Raw genomic sequence first — 15273 nt, forward strand, 5'->3', positions numbered from 1 at the left:
CCATTTAGCCGCCTAATGACTGAGATAATGGAGATCAATATTAATAGATCGACAGAAGTGGCAATCCCGATAAATTTTACTGGTACATCCCCCATCCCAAGACCGTGAACCGGACGCAGAAACCCCTTTGACTAAGAGGCACCATGTAACCGTTGTGGATTTGACGTCTCATTCGGAACGACTTCTGGTTGGGATCGGGAGCCAGTCATTATAATTGTGAGGTTTAATGCAACCTCTCAAATAGGATCTATTCTAATCCACTAATCTGGAACATGTTATGCCTCCTCAGTGCTATCATATAATTACATTCTGCATATCGCCTTCCTATTCAACTGGAGCACACACACACACGCACACACACACACACACACACACACACACACACACACACACGCACGCACACACACACACACGCACACACACACCTGATCACTTGCCCCAGCTACAAGACATAGGTTAAAATTCCCAGAATGCCTTGCAGCTGATGGTGGGAGAGGTGATGTCATTGATCACTGTAAAGAGGAAGCTTTGAAGGGCAGAGTGATTTTTCGCTCGGTCTTTGAACTGACCTTGTACTGGGGGACGTTTTAGATACGACGCCCCATTTGAACTGTTGTTATCTCCTTAATTATTAGCAGCAAGACGGACTAAGCGCCATTGTTTTAACACCTGCAAGGGTGTTGCATAAGATGTAGGAACTTCTAAATCAATTATCCGTTTCTTGCCCGTCTGGATTTCATAGATGAGAAGAAATTGAGAAAGGCACATTAATATCAAAGCGCTTATACTGTATATCGATAATTTAGTAGAAAGGAGGATGAATAAAATCAAAGTCTGTCATGTGTTTGGGCTTGGAGACAGGCTGACCAATGGGCGACGCACTTAGAGTGACGCACTAAGCCCCTCTCCTGTTGATGTTGATGTCCCGCTCCGCTTATTCACTTACCTCATTGAGGAAGTGCTCTGGATTTCTGAAAAGTGTGTGTGTGTGTGTGTGTGTGTGTGTGTGTGTGTGTGTGTGTGTGTGTGTGTGTGTGTGTGTGTGTGTGTGTGTGTGTGTGTGTGTGTGTGTGTGTGTGTGTGTGTGTGTGTGTGTGTGTGTGTGTGTGTATGGTGTCTGTTTGTGGGTGTGTGTGTGTGTGTATATGTGTATGTGTGTGTGCGCGTGTGTGAATGTGCGTGTGTGCGTGTGTGTGTGTGTGTACGCCAAGGGCAGAGAAGGACATATCAGCACTATCAATCGAAGTGCAGACGGATATTTTAGGCCGAGGTAGAAGACGTAAAAAATGAACGTACACACTCATTACATTCGTTCTTGCACTCGTTGTACTTGTACTCTGAAAAAAAGCAAGAAGGAAACATGAAAGAGAAAGGTGTCTTCTTCGACAATAACTCTCAAATTATTTCGAGTTCAGTGCTTTGTTTGGACCCTGCATTTCAAGTCGCATTGGTAAAATACAGCTGGATATTAAAAAAAACTGGCAAAACACAACCCAAATGGCATCACCTCTGACACCACTAGCTCCTCCGGATGTGATAAGCCAATGTTGAAGACACACACACACACACACACACATAGGGCATGCAAGCACGCACGCACGCACGCACGCACACACACACACACACGCAGGCATGCAAGCACGCGCACACACACACACACACATACAGACACACACGCACCCTCACACGCACACACTCACACTCACACACGCACACACACACACACACACACATACAGACACACACGCACACTCACATGCACACACTCACACGCACACACACACACACACACACACACAGACACACACATACAGACAGACACGCACACTCACACGCACACACTCACACTCACACACGCACACACACACACACACACAAACACACACACACACACACACATACACACACACACACACACACACACACACACACACACACACGCACAGTCTATTTTGACTTGGCACTTGCTCCAGCGGAAAAGTTTGTTGCTTGCGTTGGTGTCAAGGGAAATGCCACGGACGCAAAGCATTTCTCCTGGTGTGGTGTGTGTAAATATATATGTGTGTGTGTGTGTGTGTGTGCGCGCGCGCGTGCGTGCGTGCGTGCGTGCATGTGTGACTGTTTAATGGTGTGTGCGTGCCGCTGTTCAGGTGAAAGCCCCTTTCATGGAAAACAACTTGTATTTGTTTTACGCGCAATTTGGAAAAAAAACGTGCCGTAGCCCGCCAGCTCCGCCCCTTCCCCCCTTCGTTCCCATGCGGTTGACCAGCGCTGACCTGGTGGCGGGGCGTGACCCCTGGCCCCCGCCCCCCGCGGGGGACGCAGAGCAGTCGCCTGATAGATGAGGGATTTAACCAAACACAGCCCTGTCAGCAGAATCTCCTAATCTGCACTTTCTGGAATATTCGTTGCATAACTTTGAATCTCAGCCAGTGGCGGATTACGCAATGGATTTGGGATACAGTGTGATGTACAGTGTGTGTGTGTGTGTGTGTGTGTGTGTGTGTGTGTGTGTGTGTGTGTGTGTGTGTGTGTGTGTGTGTGTGTGTGTGTGCGTGTGAAGAGAATTGTGTCTGATTAGTCTGCATTTTTTCTGTCTGCAACTCTCTCTCTCTCTCTCTCTCTCTTCTCTCGCTCTCTCTTCCTTTCTTTCCCTATCTCTCCCTCAGCGCTCCCTCTCTCACGCCCCATCTTTCTCACCCCTCTCTCTTCCTCTCAGTCCACCCCGCTCTCCCTCTCTCACCTCTCACTCCTGTCTCTCGCCTTCTCTTGCTTCTCTCCCTCCCCTCTGTCCTCTCTCCCACTCCCTCTCTCTGCCCCTCATTCTTCTCTCTCTCTCTCTCTCTGTTTCTCTTTCTCCCTAAGCCCCCCTCGCTCGCCCCTCTTTCTCACTCTCTTACCACCTTCCCTCTCTCTGTCTCCATCCTCCATCCTAACACTCTCTACTCCCCTCTCTCTGTTGCTTGCTCGCTCTCTCTCTCTCTCCCTCCCTCCCTCCATCTCCCACTCATCCTTCCCTCCCTCTGTCTTTCTTTCTCTCTCCCTCTCCCTCTCTCCCCTCCATCCTCCTTTCCATCTCTCCCTCTCTCTTACCTCTCTATCTTTATCTCTTGCCTCCCTCACTCCCGTGCCATCCCTATTTCTCTCTCCCTCCATCCTTCTCTCTCTGTCGCTTACCTTCCTCCCTCTCTCCCTCTCTCTCTCCCCCCTCTCTCTTTCTCTTTCTTCGCTCGCCCTCTTTCTCACTCCCTTACCACCTCCCCTCTCTCTACTCCTCTCTCTCTATTGCTCGCTCCCTCTCTCTCCCTCCCTCCCTCCCTCCCTCCCTCCATCTCACTCTCATCCTTTCCCTCCCTCTGTCTGTCCTTCCCTCTCTCCCTCCATCCTCTGTCCTTCCCATCTCTCTCTTTCTTTCTCTCTCTCCCTCTCCCTCTCTCCCCTCCATCCTTCTCTCCACCACGTCCCTCTCTCTTGTGCCATCCTTATTTCTCTCTCCCTCCCTCCCTCTCTCTCTCTCTCTCTCTCTCTCTCTCTCTCTCTCTCTCCTGTTTTCTTCCCTCCTCCTGTCTGTCTTGCTGCCAAAACGCATCAGCGTTTACCTGTATCTGCATGGACCCCCACCCAACCCCACCGCCACCCACTGTCTGCTCCGCCACCCTCTGTCTCTGCTGCTTTATCAACATGGTAGAAAACTGAAGTGAGGGGCTATCGCAGCGAGCCACGCAGGATTTTTAAACGTATTTCTTGGTGCTTGTTTCGACGTGTTCGGAGGCGAGACAAACGCGCCAACTCACTGCTTCGGGACTCATTATGCAGAAAGTACGTCAAGGCGGTACACTGCAGATAAGTGAAGTCATTAGATACCAAACCTGAGGAAGGCCCAGCGGGGTTTCAATACGCACTTATACGTGATCATAAAGTGGTCAAGAACATTTAAGGACAACGCCGGTGCCACACTGAGTTTCATCAGTTTTACTGGTCAGCACGTACATTGTCCATGACCCTTGTTTTTTGGGGATTTTTGATATTGTCTCTGTTTTTAGGGTTTTGGAAAATGTGAACGATATGGTGAGAAACCTACATTACGGCAACACATATTTATTTGTCAAAGTCACTTCATTTGAGCATTTTCTTTGTTTGTTAACTCCCTTTGAACGACATTGGGATTTGACAAGGAATCGACAGATTTCTAAAATCCCAAACCATAATATTAAAAATCAAAAGTTTTGAGCTAATATCAGGAAAACGATCAGGGTTAGTAATTAACAGCTAAAACTCAAACTGACAGCGGTATGGTCTTTCTAACAATGCCCCGAGCAGAAGGCCGAACATCTACTTTTACTTTGCATTCCTCAAATACTTCCCAACAGAACGTTCAACGCTCAACTACCTGCAAACGTGTTGATGGCGTTGCTCCGAGCGGGTTAGAAACAAACACCTTGAATTATTCATGAGTAGTTGGCCTCAGGCCTGTTGCTGTGTTGTGATCTTAACTCTCTCTCCTCCCCTCCTGTTCTTTTTTTTTTTTTTCCCTGCTGCTTCTTCTTCTTCTTCCTCCTCGTTTCTCTGCATCGGCAAAGCCCCAAACCTCCTCCCGCTTGGGTAGAATTGCCTGTTGTAGGTGTTTGTTGTGGTGGGAGGCTGTGCTAACTCTCTTTTTCTCTCCTCCTCCTCCCCCCCCCCTCCTCCTCCTCCTCCTCCTCCTCCTCGTTTTCCTCCTCCTCCATTCCACTCTTCCCTTCCTCTCCTTGTCTGACCCGCCCCCCCCTCACCCCACCCCCGTTGGCCGCGTCCTCTTTCTGTGCATCTCCCAAAATGTTGCACAGATGGGCCGCGGTGTTCGTATTCCAGGGGAATTCTTCTGTATTCTGACGTTAAGCAACAGAAGAGCAATCTGAATCTCAAGCCGACTGTCATGACATTTCTCCCTCTGTCCCGTCGTGTGCGATGTGCCCCCCACCCCCACCCTCACCCCCCCCCCCCCACCCCGAACCACAACATATCCCCCCCCCATGCTACAATTCAAAAACAAAATGCATCCCACCCCCAGAGGTCAAAGTTGAAAATAGCACAAGATCATTGGTTGAGGAAACGGCAGGGTGCCGTGTGAGAGGGAAACATTTGAAGTTACAGGTGTGTTACTCCCGGCCGATGAGCACTATGTGTCATGATGATGATGATATGACATATATAGAGTCACACTTCTATATATGAATTTGGCTCAATTTCCAACAGATGGACTGCCAGGAAATGGTAGACCTGTAGAGCAGCATCGCTCAATGCAATCTGTTTATTTCCCCTCTGTTTCCAAAGGCAAAAATAAAATGTAGACCGACCAAAAAACAAGGACGATCAAATCTACGAGCATAGTGTGTTTCGTCCAATTCACACCCGAACCAAATTGTGAAATGATGAGTGGAAATAAAAAAAATGCAATAAAAAAGCTGTACCCAAAACAAACAAAAAATAAAAGAGCATGTGACGAGCGATGAGCGCAAGCACGCAAATCCAAAATGACTCGACAAAGTTTGGTCATGAAAATCGCCAAAAACATTTTGCCTGCCAGTGTTGAGTGACGTGGAGCAAACTTGCACCGCTTTGCCCTCGAATCAACCTTTTTCTCAAACCACGGGGTACCTGACAAAAAGGATGAAGGCCTGGGCCAGCGTCGGCTCTTAAACCGACAAAGCGCAACAGCCACAAAATAGAGGGTCCCGCGGGCGCTGCCGCAGCTTTCTGACCCCGCGCCTCTCTCACCCCTCTGGCGGTTTCCAGCGCGGCGGGGCCACGCCGCCTGCGTGGAGGTGGACTCGGACACGGAGGCGGTGGCCAACGAAGGCTTCAAGCTGGGCTGCATCTCCTGCAAGATGAGGGGCGAGGTGCCCGCTACGGCCACGGTGGACTGGTACTTCAAGGGCACGGACGGGGAGGAGTTTGTGCACGTGAGTAACAGCGACAACGACGCCGCGCACTGCGGGGAAACCCTGCACAACCAACACACGGCCGGCGTTGGCGGCGGCGTGATTCGTCCATTAATAGCCAAGAAAGGTCCTCCGGTATGGCCGTGATTCTTTCTGTCCCTTTTGGCTGTAACTCGTTGCAAGCGGACGCCTGATTTGGCCGTTTCCACCCTCGTTACGGTGACACGGCTGCTTTGCAGATGACACTTCTCCACCTTTGACAAATGGAAGGTGTTTGCTCTGCTGCAACTCCTTTCTAATTGATCTGTAGACTGAGAGAAATGTGTTTGTTCAGATGAGGCATCGCTTCGGGGAATTCCGGGAATGCCTCCAAAGCATTCCAAAGCAAACGCTGCTGAAGAATAATAATAATAATGATAATAATAATAATAATAATAAATCTATAAAATAATAATAATAATAATAATAATAATAATAATAATAATAATAGTGTTGCCAACCTGAGCGCCTTGCCTGTACGGATGCAGGTCATGCGATGAAATAAAAAGTGATGTATCTCTAATTTTCTGCGGGTAGCTTTGCCGCGCCCTGATAAGAGAGACAATCTATTAAGTCGTTTGACGGTCAATCAACCAATCACATCCCTCGTCAGTCAATGGAAAAAAAAAAAAAACAGACGACAAACCCAAGGGACTTTCCTTAACGTCTCTTTTCCAATCCTGAAACACAATACGTTGCCCCCGCCGTGCCCACTCGCCTGCTCTTTTCTCCCCGAGTGAAAGGACTGGGTGATGCATTTATCATGAGAGAAGAGTTGGTGCCATCCATTTTTAATAATCGTCTCCGTGTCTCCAAGGCCATTAAGGGTTCGGAGAATATAGACCACAAAACCACTCATACCCCAGGAAATGAGTGGTCAGGAAGTGCTGGGTGTCAAAAAACGACGCGGCGTGTTAGTGTGTGCGTGCGTGTGTGCGCGTGTGTGTGGGGGTGGATGGTGGTTGCTCTGGAAACCGGCCCTTGGTGTTAGGGGTACAACAGGAAGTTGACTTCTCATGACAGTGTGTACTCTTTAGGTGTAACATTTGTTGGATAAAACTGTGACTTCCTGCCAAACTGTGAAGAAAGAATGGTGATCATTTCCAATACAGGCCAACTGCACCGTGTTACTGGTTGATCGCCGGCTATTTACTATAGAATAGTGAGGAACTGCAGACATTTCCCCCTTTATCTTACATAGACACTACTGTGTAATTAACGGCCTGTAAGTGTGTGGCTGTCAGCTTACCAAAATCACCCCTACCTAATGATTCTAACATTTTATTAAGAAGATTTAATTGCTTTTGTCCAAAGCAGCTTACATTACCTCGACATTTTGTCCGCTGTGTATCAGAGTCACAGCCAGCTTAACATTCTAGTAGCCCGAATAGAGTGAGAGAGGTTGGTGTTTTGAACAGGGAAATAGGGAAATAGGGAAATAGGGAAATATATATATATATATATCATTATAATATGTAATCATTATTATTATTATAAAAAAAAAAATTTCATACTACTTTGATGCTGTGTTTGAGTTGCTGTGACACTTTCCCCCAAAGACAGGTGACCGAGGTCCTGGTGACAGAGTGACGGATTGAAACCCTGACCTCGATCCTCGAATAACTCAGAGGTCAAAGGTCGACCATGTAGTCAGTTTCCCTGTTTGATTTGGTCAACCGTTAAACTGAGCATCCACTTTGGCCGGAGGTGAAGCCCCGTTGTAAAATTTCCCTGATGTACCTTAACATCAAGCCCTGTCCGTCCTCCCTCGGCAGATTTACACCCATCAGGGCGAGGTCGACGAGATCGACGACGAGCGTTTCGTGGGGCGGCTGAAGTGGAACGGCAGCAAGAATACCGACGACCTCCAGGACGGCTCCATCTTCATCACCAACGTCACGTACAACGACACAGGCACGTACCGCTGCAGCTTCAGCCGCGTGCTCACCTTCATCAACGTGCTCACCTTCACCAACTACAAGTTTGAGACCAACATCACCAAGTTCATCACCATCAATGTGGTGCCGCGACGTAAGCAGAGACTGTGTGTCTGTGTCTGTGTGTGTGTGCATGTGTGTGCAGGTGTGTGTGCGTGCACATACTGAATGAATGGCTGTTTCTCAAAAAGTACCATAGTACAGTATAATATGCGCGTGTGTGCGGGTGTGTGCGTGTATGAGTGCGTGTGTGTGTGTGTGTGTGTGTGTGTGTGTGTGTGTGTGTGTGTGCGTGCACATGTGCGTGTGTGTGCACATACTGAATGAATGGCTGTTTCTCAAAAAGTACCATAGTACAGTATAATTTTTTTTTAAACAAAATAATCATACGGCTTACCACTTTAATAACAGTAACTAGGTTTTTTGCTAAAATCCTTTCATAGGTTTCACTTATCAATTGAAAAACTGGTGTCTGATATGATTGTGTGTATGTGATATTTTGATTGTTATTGTAGATGTATCACGAATATGTTTGTTTGCATATCGTCTCGTCCCTTGTTTAAAAAAACACCTGTACAATAAATAGACTCGTAGCTTCAGTGTCACCTGTAAATTCACTCTTCGTCTTAACCACACGACTCGAGTAATACGTTTGGCCCTTTCCCAAACAGTCCAAATACACAGATCTTACTTAATATAACGCTATGAAAGATGAAATAGTAAAGCTGAGGCTTCAAGATCATAAAGTTACCTGAGACAAGATGGAGAGGAGGTTAAAAGTGCCACAGCTCCCCCTGTTTGCCCCCCTGTTTGGCCCCCATGTTACTTCCCCTGTTTGCCCCCCTGTTAGTCAGCCCTGTTTGTCGCCCTGTTTGTAGCCCTGTTTGTAGCCCTGTTTGTCCCTCTGTTTGTCGCCCTGTTTGTCCCTCTGTTTGTCGCCCTGTTTGTCGTCCTGTTTGTCCTGTTTCTCCCGCATTTGTCGCCCTGTTTGTCCCTCTGTTTGTCGCCCTGTTTGTCCCCTGTTACTCCCCCATTTGTCCCCCTGTTTGTCGCCCTGTTTGTCGACCTGTTTGTCGCCCTGTTAGTCCCTCTGATTGTCCCTCTGTTTGTCCCCCTGTTTGTCGCCCTGTTTGTCGTCCTGTTTGTCTCCCTGTTTGTCGCCCTGTTTGTAGCCCTGTTTGTCGCCCTGTTTGTCCCTCTGTTTGTCGCCCTGTTTGTCGTCCTGTTTGTCCTGTTTCTCCCGCATTTGTCGCCCCGTTTGTCCCTCTGTTTGTCGCCCTGTTTGTCCCCTGTTTCTCCCCCATTTGTCGCCCTGTTTGTCGACCTGTTTGTCGCCCTGTTTGTCGCCCTGTTAGTCCCTCTGATTGTCCCTCTGTTTGTCCCCCTGTTTGTCCCCCTGTTTGTCGCCCTGTTTGTCGCCCTGTTTGTCGCCCTGTTTGTCGACCTGTTTGTCGCCCTGTTAGTCCCTCTGATTGTCCCTCCGTTTGTCGCCCTGTTTGTCGCCCTGTTTGTCGTCCTGTTTGTCGCCCTGTTTGTCGCCCTGTTTGTCGACCTGTTTGTCGCCCTGTTAGTCCCTCTGATTGTCCCTCCGTTTGTCGCCCTGTTTGTCGCCCTGTTAGTCCCTCTGTTTGTCACCCTGTTTGTCACCCTGTTAGTCCCTCTGTTTGTCGACCTGTTTGTCGACCTGTTAGTCCCTCTGATTGTCCCTCCGTTTGTCCCTCTGTTTGTCGCCCTGTTAGTCCCTCTGTTTGTCGCCCTGTTAGTCCCTCTGTTTGTCGCCCTGTTTGTCGACCTGTTTGTCGCCCTGTTAGTCCCTCTGTTTGTCGACCTGTTTGTCGACCTGTTTGTCGCCCTGTTAGTCCCTCTGTTTGTCGCCCTGTTAGTCACCCTGTTAGTCCCTCTGTTTGTCGACCTGTTTGTCGACCTGTTTGTCGTCCTGTTAGTCCCTCTGATTGTCCCTCCGTTTGTCCCTCTGTTTGTCGCCCTGTTAGTCCCTCTGTTTGTCGCCCTGTTTGTCGACCTGTTTGTTGCCCTGTTAGTCCCTCTGTTTGTCGCACTGTTTGTCACCCTGTTAGTCCCTCTGATTGTCCCTCTGATTGTCCCTCCGTTTGTCGCCCTGTTTGTCGCACCGTTTGTCGCACTGTTTGTCGCACTGTTTGTCGCCCTGTTATTCGCCCTGTTAGTCCCTCTGATTGTCCCTCCGTTAGTCCCTCTGTTTGTCGCCCTGTTTGTCGACCTGTTTGTCGCCCTGTTTGTCCCTCTGTTTGTCGCCCTGTTAGTCACCCTGTTAGTCCCTCTGATTGTCCCTCCGTTTGTCCCTCTGTTTGTCGCCCTGTTAGTCCCTCTGTTAGTCCCTCTGATTGTCGCCCTGTTTGTCGCCCAGTTCGTCGCCCTGTTTGCCCCCGTTTGCCCCCCTGTTAGGGGTGGAACCGGCTTCCGCTTAATAATTTTCTGTCCTGTCTTGTCAAATTCTTTCTGAACACCTGTTGGCTTCGTGCTGATGCACCTGACAGGACTCTGGGTTCACGGAACAGCCACAGATTCAAGGACGAGGCCTGGGCGACACTGGCAAAAATCGAATACCGTGATGTTTTCTGCCCGGTACCTCAACATCGATAATTTGACAACGTTTTGCGGAAGACTCCCGGCGCTTTCGTAAGATATTTACACACTTGGAAATATCCCAGAAACGCATCATGAGTCATGTGGATATTATGACCAGTAACTATGACGTTTCGATTGTTCTTCTTTGCGACAACATTTGCAGTGTGACATTTTACGAGCCGCCCTGCGACTGTAGGCTCTATCAGATGTTTCGGATGCTCGTTTCCGACAACATTCAATGTTTTGGTTTAATATGGACGGATCATGGGGTAAATAAGTGGCGATGGATGATGAATAACTGATAGTAAGCTCTGATGCTTGCGCCTGGTGGAGTTGAAATAACCGTGTGTCTGCACAGTGTCTTCATCACCACGTCTCTGGTGAGATCCCTCCCGTGGGCTTTGGACAAACAAGCTTCTACCGTCGTGTATTGCAGTGGTTTATTTATTTGTCGTCGTCGCACAAGTTGTTCCGTTTCCATGATGTCATGACCCTTCCAGTCACCAGGGGCCTGGCGTCCATCTTGTCCGAGGTGATGATGTACGTCACCATCGTCGGGCTGCAGCTCTGGCTGGTGGTGGAGATGATCTACTGCTACCGCAAGATAGCGGCGGCGGGAGAGGAAGCCCTGAGAGAGAGCGCGTGAGTGGCGTGCGCACACACACACACACACACACACGCACGCACGCACTCACACATAAACACACACACACACACACACACACACAAACACACACACACCAGCCTTTTTTCCATGTACATTTCCAGATCCCACTGGGATGGAAATGTCCTCATTTTTCCAGTTGCACTCATCCTCTCTCTCTCTCTCTCTCTCTCTCTCTCTCTCTCTCTCCCTCTCTCTCTCTCTCTCTCTCTCTCCCTCTCTCCCTCTCTCTCTCCCTCTCTCTCTCTCTCTCTCTCCTGTGCGGACACAATTGGTTTCTATCTGCTCTCGTAATGCACTGACACTGGTTGTGGTCGATATCAGGCTGAAACACAGATTTGCACTCTGAACTCCAAGACCCACGCCACACACCCCTTTAGCACAGTCAGATATCTCCCAGATGAGGCGGAGAGATGGTAATGGTCATATGATGATGATGATGATGAGTATTGTTATTGTACATTAAAAAAAATATATATATTCAAACCAGGTCATCCAAGACTAACTAAAAAACGGGAACAAAACTGACATTATTTTCGGCGGTGCTATGAGTTTCATTCTCTATGAATGTTTCCTCCTTGATTTGCGCATAAATGCGGCTCGAGGGACACGACGTCGCTGAAGCCATTGCTAACCGCTGGTTGTTTGGCCTTCATTTAAAGCCGCAATCAGCGATGTTTTTATTCACAAAGTGGCCCAAATGGACCGTGCCACATCGACTGTCAGGGCCTCCCGGGTGTCCTTTGTTACGAGCCTTGTTTCGCCTTCTTTGGCTTCTCTCAAATGAGTTCAAGTTCCCACCGATACTGACGTGGCTTCCTTCACTACAGGCAGGAAAAATAACACATGACGATTAATATTCAAAATATTCGCGGAAGAGAAGTGGCCCAAAAATGTTTTTACTAAAACTACAATGAAAATAGGGTGAAATCTGGACACTGTCCCAGAAGTGGTCAGGGTTGGGGATCGTCCTTCTACACTGATCAAACTTTTTGTTCCTTGGATTTCTCTGTTTTTCGCACTTTGTAAATGTTTCTTCCTCCCTTCTCTCCCCCCCTCCCTTCCTCCCTTCTCTCCTCTCTCTTCCTCTCATCCTCCCCCTCTCCTCTTTCCCTCTCTCTCTCTCTCTCTCTCTCTTCCTCCCTTCCCTCCTCTCTCTCTCTCTCCCAACCTCTCTTCTCTCTCCCTCTCTCCTTCTTCCTCCCTCCCTCCCCTCTCTCTCTTCCTCCCTTTCCTCCTCCCTCTCCCTCTCTCTCTTCCTCCCTTCCCTCCACTCTCTCTCTCTCTTCCTACCTTCCCTCCTCTCTCTCCCTTCCTCCCTTCCCTTCTCTCTCTGTCTTCCTCCCTCCCCTCTTCTCTCTCTCCCCCTTCCTCCCTTCTCTCCTCTCGCTCTCTTCCTCTCATCCTCCCCCCTCTCCTCTCTCGCTCTCTCCCTACCTACCTTCCCTCCTCTCTCTCTCCCTTCCTCCCTCCTCTTCTCTCTCTTCCTCTCATCCTCCCCCTCTCCTCATTCTCTTCTCTCTCTCTCTCTCTCTCTCTCTCTCTCTCTTCCTCCCTTCCCTCCTCTCTCTCTCTCTCCCAACCTCTCTTCTCTCTCCCTCTCCTTCTTCCTCCCTTTCCTCCTCCCTCTCCCTCTCTCTCTTCCTCCCTTCCCTCCACTCTCTCTCTCTCTTCCTACCTTCCCTCCTCTCTCTCCCTTCCTCCCTTCCCTTCTCTCTCTGTCTTCCTCCCTCCCCTCTTCTCTCTCTCCCCCTTCCTCCTCTCTCTCGCTCTCTCTCCTCTCATCCTCCCCCCTCTCCTCTCTCGCTCTCTCCCTACCTACCTTCCCTCCTCTCTCTCTCTCCCTTCCTCCCTCCTCTTCTCTCTCTTCCTCTCATCCTCCCCCTCTCCTCATTCTCTTCCTACCTCCCTTCCTCCCCTCTCTCTCTCTCTCTCTCTCTCTTCCTCCCTTCCCTCCTCTCTCTCTCTCTCTCTCCCAAACCTCCCTTCTCTCCTCTCTCTCTACCTCCCTTCCTCTCTTCCCTCTTCTCTCTCCCCTCTCTCCTTCTTCCTCCTCCCTCCCCTCTCTCTCTTCCTCCCTTCCCTCCTCTCCCACTCTCTCCCTTCCTTCCTTTCCTCCTCCCTCTCCCTCTCTCTCTTCTCCCGTCCCTCCTCTCTCTCTCTCAGGGCTGAGTATTTAGCCATAGCCTCGGAGAGTAAAGATAACTGTGCTGGGGTGGAGGTGGCCGAGTAGCTGCACGGTAGGTCTCTCTCTCTCTCTCTCTCTCTCTCTCCACCTCTCTCTCTCTCTCTCTCTCTCTCTCTCTCTCTCTCTCTCTCTCTCTCCACCTCTCTCTCTCTCTCTCTCTCTCTCTCTCTCTCTCTCTCTCTCCACTTTCCTCTGTTCATCGGCTCCTCTTTCACTTTTTCTCAGTTTTTTTTCTTTCCCCCCCCAAACGGGCATCAGATAAGTGAAGCCCTTTTGAACTCTGTAATTGGTCCTTCCCCCCCCCCCCCCCCCCTCCCATGGAGCCCCACCTCGCCCTCCCTCGCGCGTGGCGTCTGGGCGGTTGGGTGGTGTTTTTCCCCGCCCAGATGGAGGAGGGCGTCCCGGGGAGGCTCCTGGAGAACGGGACGAATCCGACATCCGACCGTAAGCCTCACCCCTCACCCACCGATCTCTGCAGGAACAAGAAGAAGAAGAAGAAGAAGAGGGAGGAGGAGGAGGAGGAGACGGCAATGAAGAACAACTCTTCTCAGACACCTTTTTTTTTTTTTTGTTGTTGTTGTTGTTGTTGTTGTTTTTCAAGAGACTATGAGAGAAGCGGCACGGCCGGGGACTCAGGAAACGGGCGGCGTCGGGCCGGTGCCTCCGTGCCGCCGCGCAACGAGGACCTCCGTTATGAACACGCGCGACGTCGCAGCCGCCGCAGCTCCGTTCACCAGCCGCGCGCGCGCGCTCAGGGGCCCCCTCGGCGAGGCGCTGGGAGACGGGGGCCCGCACCCCGACCCTCCCCATTTACATTGCATACAGGCGAAATTTTTAATAAAGTAAGATAAAAACAACAATATAAAAGAGTAGGCCATACTTAACTAACGATGGGAACGCGCGGCGTCCAGATCAGTACAACTCGGAGCAGACTTGAAGAGATCCGTGTTTCGACTTTGTTTTGGGGTCCGACGCGGAGGAGGGACGTCCTCACAGAGTAACTAACAGAGGCGGGAAGTAACTAGTTACAGCGACATGAGTTGGAGTAACCGTTCTGAGGGAAGTGTACTTTCCCGGGCAGGTGTTGAGGAATGATGCTTTTGACGTGCTTATGCAGTATTTGGGACGTTGGGAATGTACGTTCTATTCAGGTACATTTTGTCCGGCTCTTAAGTTTGATCGCATCGCGTCCTTCTCCTCATGGATCCATTTATTTCAGGTTTTCACCAACCACTTGCTTGTAGCGGCAATTTGCTCTGATATAAAAAAAAGCCAAAACGTATTAAAAGATTTAACTCCAAGAGTTGACTGACTCCAGCGTTGTGTTTGTACTTTATTAGACCGAGTTTACTACCTTTATTAATACTCAAGCATAATTTTTGAGAACTCCACCTCTGCTCACTGAATAACTACATTAAATGTAGTTATTCAGTGGTCATAAACGCTGAAAACTTCACTGTACAGTGAAGTTTGCAGCTTTTATGACCACCAGGTGACAGTCTAACGCTGCTGTTTCACACATGAGTTTCTTTTTATTTTTTTAATTATTCTTTGGGTTTATTTTATTTTTTTCTCATGAGCTCTTTTTATGAACTTGCCGAATCATTTGCAATTATTATTACTATTATTATTCGTTATTTGCTTAATTATTGTAGACTGATAAAGCATATGCCAGGGGTAAAACTAAAATTCTTCATGAGAAAATCATCAATTATATGTCAAAACTTTATTTTATTTTTTTTTCCCCACATTCACATGAAACCATATTCTGTTTTACTGGGTTTTAAACGTGGAGCGTCAAAATATTTTTAGGTGAAGGACCGGATTGCACCACTTATCGGCGGAATCCGGGACTCAGGCCTTATCTTTGACACCCCCGTGGTGACCTGTGGATTTCACACTGGTTACAACGGCCGGCGT

The 15273-nt window shown here is 49.1% G+C and overlaps 1 protein-coding gene across 2 annotated transcripts in view; it reads left to right on the forward strand.

The window, feature by feature from the left end:
* scn1ba (sodium channel, voltage-gated, type I, beta a) overlaps positions 1-14658 on the forward strand; it is a 17940-nt gene extending 3282 nt beyond the window's left edge. Inside the window, exons 2-6 of one of the 2 annotated variants that reach the window (XM_080005527.1) lie at positions 5776-5942; positions 7736-7991; positions 11002-11143; positions 13332-13409; positions 13839-14658. In XM_080005527.1, coding sequence (XP_079861653.1) covers positions 5776-5942; positions 7736-7991; positions 11002-11143; positions 13332-13398 — 632 coding nt within the window. In that variant the 3' untranslated portion in view covers positions 13399-13409; positions 13839-14658. Of the gene's footprint in view, positions 1-5775; positions 5943-7735; positions 7992-11001; positions 11144-13331; positions 13410-13831 lie in introns of both variants that reach the window. The other variant, XM_080005526.1, reaches the window with a different exon arrangement.
* The last annotated feature ends 615 nt before the right edge of the window (positions 14659-15273 follow it).

This window comes from Zeus faber (assembly GCF_960531495.2).
Source record: "Zeus faber genome assembly, chromosome: 8".
Classification (NCBI taxonomy): Eukaryota; Metazoa; Chordata; class Actinopteri; order Zeiformes; family Zeidae; genus Zeus; species Zeus faber.